Source organism: Sarcophilus harrisii, chromosome 5, assembly GCF_902635505.1.
Source record: "Sarcophilus harrisii chromosome 5, mSarHar1.11, whole genome shotgun sequence".
NCBI lineage: Eukaryota > Metazoa > Chordata > Mammalia > Dasyuromorphia > Dasyuridae > Sarcophilus > Sarcophilus harrisii.
Window position 1 is genome coordinate 235,788,592 of NC_045430.1, and position 6,000 is coordinate 235,794,591.

The 6,000-nt window shown below is 43.6% G+C and overlaps 1 protein-coding gene across 1 annotated transcript in view; it reads right to left on the minus strand.

Annotated features, from left to right (window-relative positions):
• The window catches only part of ARL5B (ADP ribosylation factor like GTPase 5B), a 39,128-nt gene extending 38,559 nt beyond the window's left edge, over positions 1-569 (minus strand). The window contains exon 1 of the mRNA XM_031939896.1: positions 191-569. Coding sequence (XP_031795756.1) covers positions 191-236 — 46 coding nt within the window. The 5' untranslated portion in view covers positions 237-569. The remainder of the gene's footprint in view (positions 1-190) is intronic.
• Positions 570-6,000: the final 5,431 nt, after the last annotated feature.

Below are 6,000 nucleotides of genomic sequence, written 5' to 3' on the forward strand. Positions count from 1 at the left end.
CTCCCGGCGCCTCCAGCGCGCCCAGGCGGGGAAGGGGGCGAGCGACAAAGGCAGCGGCTGCCCTGCACCGAAGCCCGGCCGGCAGCCCGGAGCCCCGGGACACACCTCGGACAATAGCTCGGGGGGCCGGCGGCTGGGGGCTCCCCCGCGGTTCCGCCCCGCGCATCCTCCCGCCCCCGGCCCCTCTCACCTTGGTTACAGAACAGGCTCCACAGCTTGGCGAAGAGCAGCCCCATCACGGAGGCCGGCCCGCTGCGGGGCCCTCCGCAGGTGCCGCGGCGCCCAAGGACCAGGAGCCGCCCGGGCCCCCACGCCCGGGAGCGGCGCGGGCCGGGACCGGGCAGAGACTCGCGGAAGGCGGTGGCGGCCGGAGCTCTTCGCACCGACCCCCGGGAAAACTGCTGCCAACACCCGCCTGCACCGTCCCGGAGAGCGAGGACACGCGTGTGGAGGCCAGCGGCTCCCGGCGGTCTCTTTGTTCGGCCGGCTGAGCCCGGCGGCGATCCGTAGGGCCCTGGGCCTCGACCCTCCTCCCGCAGCAGCCCACCGCCGCTCTCTCCAGCTCGCCCTCTCTAAACCCCGCCCCCACACTCGCCGGCCCGCCTTCCTCCGGGCCCGACCCCTCCCCGCCCCGATGCGTTCTGCGTCATCGCGCTGACGAATGCTGACGCCACGGACGTGCATGGTCCCGACCCTCGTTCCGATTGGCTTCCACAAAGCCGGGTATTCCCTTGTGGGCGGGTAGGAGTTTCCCGGGACAGTGGGGGAGGGAGGACACGGGTCGCGGTGAGGTCGAAACCACGAGATCACGAGCCTGTGCTAGGCGCGCCTTCTGACGTTCAATCCCCTCCTGCCCCCGGCGAGGGCGGGGCCGGGGCGGGGCCCTGGTGGGCTCCGCCCTCCCTGCCGAGGAGTTTGTGGTCTGCGGTCTTAGTGGGTATAAGGATGATGGGTGGAGCCCAACTTCCTTTCCTTGGGACGTCCCAACCCTATTGTGCTGTGACAAAGAAAGGAAAACGCAGGAGGGAGGGAGGAAAGGAAGCAGGGAGCCAGGAAAGGAAACTGCATTTATTTAGCGCTTCCGGTGTGCCCAGCACGGTGCTCAAAAGTGGGGTGCGGCTTACCAGGGGACCGTCCCTGACTTCGAACTTAAACCAAACTGGAAGCCCTAGGGTTGCGCAACCACCGGGGGAATGAAGTCAATGAAGGCGAAACTACCGCGCCCCAATCACCGTGCGAAGCGCCTTACAGATTTTTTGTAGACTACAGCTATGGGAAGGAGGTGTTATCCCTATTTTACAGATTGAGGAAACTGAGGCAAACAAGTGACCTATCTAGGCTGAATTTGAACTCGGTTCTTTCTCACTGAAGGTCCAGCTTTCTATTCCCTGGGCCATCATCACTAGATCGCTGGTCCGGACCCCTCCCTTAAACCGAGGTTTTCGACTTTTGAATTCTGTCTTCCACCGGGCATGAAATAAGAAATTACAATTAAGAAAGTTGTTGTTTATCCTCTGTCCTGGAAGATCGAGACGTCATTCTGGTGATGCCGTGACATTAAAGTGAACTGAAAGTGAAGGAAAGCTGTGCCGTCGGCAGCCTCACTTCTCTCCCCCAAAGCCATCTGGATTCAGGAGCAAGATACAGATTAGGACGACGGGTGATGTCCCTGGATCCAGTTACATGCAAAGACTCAGATTCGATAAATGAAACCAAAAGGATACATGCAGCAGGACTAAAAGAAGATAGACACAGTAACCGCAACAATGTAAACGGGAAAGAAACAAAAAGCGTAAACTAATTACGGTTGTTATGACTCATATTGGTCACAGAAAATTGACAAAGAATCTTACCTCCTTCTTTTAAGAGACTAGTAATCAGAATTCTGAATGTGAAGTGCTTACATATTGTTAGCTACAGTCACTTACTTGGCTGGAGTGTCACCGGTGGTCCAGAGCTCGTTGCCCTCCCAAAAAAATTCACACATAAATCACTGTGATGATAAGAATGCCAAAGTTATGACACCAAAAGAGCATTTTTGCTCTCTGGTTTGTTGCCCTACCTTAGACTAAAAGTCCCCAGGAATCTTTTAAAACAGCTTAGGTGGTTAACAGCCCTTCTTCCAAAGGTAAAGTGCTGTATGGGTATTTTTTTTATGAGCCAGGTTTTATTTAACACAGGAAATGCTTAAAGATGCAGGACTCACAGGTGCTCACGAAGAAATATAAACTAGACTCATTATCTCCTTCCCTGTTTAATAGCCTTCTGCTGGTTCTCAGTTCTTCAAGTCTCTCCTTTGTCAAATTGATATCCCAGAACACACCTAACACTTTCCCTCCCTCCCTCCCCCCCTTCCCCCCTCTCTCTCACATACATACACACACACACACACATTCAATCATTTCCAGTGGCTCCCTATTTTTCTTCTTCAGCTGTGTCCAACTCTTTATTTAGGATTTTCTTGGTGAGAATAGCAAAATGAGTGATCATTTCCTTCTCCAGCTCATTTTACAGATAAGGAAATTAAGGCAAACAGGGTGAAGTGACTTTTTCAGGACTACACAGCTAGTACCTGAGGCCATATTTGAATTCAGATCTTTCTGATTCCAGTGGGGGTGCTCTATTAACTCCAGGATCAATTATAAAATCCTGTTTGGTTATGAAGCTCTTAAATAACTTGTCTCCTCCTATCTTTGAAGCTCTTAAATAACCTATCTCCTCCTATCTTTTCATTGTTATTTCCAGATTCCTTTGCATATGCTCTGAGATCCAATGACATTAGCCTCTTTGTGGTTCCTCCCACATGAGGCTCCATCTTCCAAATCCAAGCATTTTCTCATGCCTGGAGTTTTCATCTCATCTCATTCTCATCTCTACTTCCTGGCTTATTTTAAAAACTCAGCTCAAGTCCTACCTCCTACAGGAAGCCTTTCCTGGTTCTCCTTAATTTTAGTGCCTCCCCTCTGAGATCCCAAATTTATCTTATTTATATCCTGTTAGAATATAGTTGTTTGCATGTTGTATTCCTCCCTTAGACCGTGAATTCTGAGAGTACTGGTTTGTTTGTTTGTTTTTTTTTTTTTAACTTCCCTTTGTATCTGCAGTACTAAACACAGTGCTGAGAACATAATAGGTGCTTAATAGAAGCTAGTTAACGCCATACAAATTTAAAAAAAAAAAAAAAAAAAGTAATGTTCTAGTTGACTTTCTGGAGGTCTTTGGACCAGCCTTCATTTCAGCTAAGTAATCACTATGAGAATAGCCAGAGATAAAGTCCAAAAGTTTTTATTGTCTCCTTCAGTCTGTCTCCTTGCCTGGGGCACGGCTAGCTTTCTGGAGGCCCTTCAGCCAGGCATTGATTGCTCTCAGTGGGGGAAGCAGGAGTTCAGGCCAGCCACCAGGAAGCTGATGAAGATGGAATGTCTCTCTGAGTCCTGGAGCTTGAGCTCCAGCCTCCAGTCCTCTGTCTTCTCTGAGTTTATCTCTAGGTCTGACTTTGACCTCTTAAATACTCTGTTACAATTAAATCCATTCATCATACTGAGTATAAGCCAATCACTATATCACTAGGGAATCATTATTTGTTATAAAATTAATTCAGTCATACTGAACTAGAGAACTATTAATCACCATGCTAAATTAAATAATCATTGTCTTAGTTCCACTGAGTTAACACCTTGTAAGAATCCTTGTTTCCAAGTACATTTCTCCAGGATTCTGGCCCATTACAAGGAACCAATAAACACACATTTCCATTCACTTTCTACTTTCATTGTCTAAACAAATCATAGCAATATTATGAAAATATTGTCAAATTCCAGATTTTTAGCCAATTGTGACATAGAGGGCAATCTTCAATGAAGGATCTTCTTTGAAAAATGAACAAGAAGGAAATATCCCTCTGAGAGTACTTGACTTTCAAACATAGGAACTCTCAGAATTGGGAACTTTCCAACTCAGTCTTGCTTCAAAGATGGAAATAACTATTCTCAAGATTACTAGTATATGACAGGGCTCAAAAAAGGTTTTGTTTTCTTTTTTAAAAAAGGAAGAAGTAGTAGTAAGATTTGGAAGCCCAATAACTATTCTCATAAGATCACTTGGGCATATGTTCTCTTTTTTCTCTTCTGTGATCTTCTGCCCTAAGGTCTGGAAGTTCAAAAGAAAACAAGAAAAGGAAAAGAAAAAAAAATGCAAAGAAGCAAATGTTTTCAGATCAACATAAATCTATTTATAAAGTGATCTAAAATTTGCAAAGCACTTTATCCTTATTATTACATTTGATTCTCACCACAAATCTAAGCGGTGGGGCCTATTATTATCATCCCCATTTTACAGATGAGAAAACTGAGACTGAGAAAGATTTAAGTGATTTTCCCAGTGTGATGCAGCTAAGTGTCTGAAGCAGAATTTGAATTCAGATATTCCTAAACCCAACAGGATTTGCTGTAATATCACTAAATGCCAAACCTTTTTGCATCTGGCCCACCAAAAAGCACCAGGACAAATGTGTCAAGAGAAGTGGCCTCTGGCACATATTGAAACTTAGCTTCAGGGGATGCTTCATGAGGTATTTCATGAAAAAGAGTATCTTATTTCTCAAGTCATTGTGGATCTCTTCTTTGCTCTTACACTAAAACCCACCAAAATAGTAGTTTCTTAAAGTTTGGTTGCAATGTGAAATCTGATATGATATCAATAATTTTTTTTCTATTACATTAAGATCTGTTGGTCTATCTTGCATTTGAATGGATCTTTTACCCATGAATGATTTTTTTATACCATCACAATAAAGTTAAATTATATCTATACCCTCTAAGTATACCCCTAACAAAGATATAGTTCTTAAGAGTTAAACATTATCTTCCCATGTAGATATGTAGACATTTTAACCTTTAAAAAACAGTTTTTTGCTTTCCCTTTTTTACTTTCTTGTTTTTTTGAGTTCTGTACTTGGGGATCAAATTTTCTATTCAGCTCTGGTCTTTTCATAAAAAATAATTGAAAATCCCCTATTTCATTGAATATCCATCTTTTTCCCCGAAAGATAATGCTTAGTTTTGCTGAGTAGTTAATTCTTGATTGCAATCCAAGCTCTTTTGCACTCCAGAATATCATATTTCAGGCCCTTTCTTTAAAGTGGAGGCTGTGAGGTACTGGGTAATCCTGATTATGGCTCCTCGATATTTGAATTATTTCTTACATATGAATGATTTTATCTCCATTTGGGTTCAAATGGAAAATATTGGTTGTTCCAAATGTCAATATATATCATTATATAATATTGTCCTTCCTACCCTACAAAAAAATCATATTCCTTCATTATCACCATAGATCTCATTAGAAAAGTATTGAAGTATTGGAAAACTGTCAAGCTCGTGGTAGCAGATACAAGTTTTCCAAAATTCTAACTTTAACTTGAAAACTTAAATTTCATCACAGGCAATAGATAGTTGTTTTTCTAAAAAGTGACAGGCTCACTACATTCATTTTCAAGAAAATGTCTGCCAGATATCTCTGTGAATAACCATGGTTTGTCTGTCATTCTTTCAAGTAAAAATGCTGTTCCACAAAAAATAAAGGTGGGGGCAGGGGAGAAAGTTGATTTTGTAATTCAATCATACAAAAGTTTTCCCCTAAGACAAGCATTATACTTTGATATAAATCTAAAGTACTTTGTGCATAGAGCAGCTAGATGTCACAGTAGATAAATCATTGGTCTTGAAATGAAGAAGACATCTTTATGAATTCAAATCTGGCCTTTTTAACTCACTAACTGTGTGACCCTGGGCAAGTCACTTGACCCTGTTTGCCTCATTTCTTTATCTGTAAAATGTGATTGAGGAAGAAATGGAATACTTTTCAGGATCTTTACCAAGAAAATCTCAAATGGGGTCACAAAGAGACAGGATCAAAAAAGCACAACCCTTTATGCATACTTAATATTTTATAACACAGGGTGTTAAAAAAATTAGCATTCAGAAGTTGAGATTGAATGAA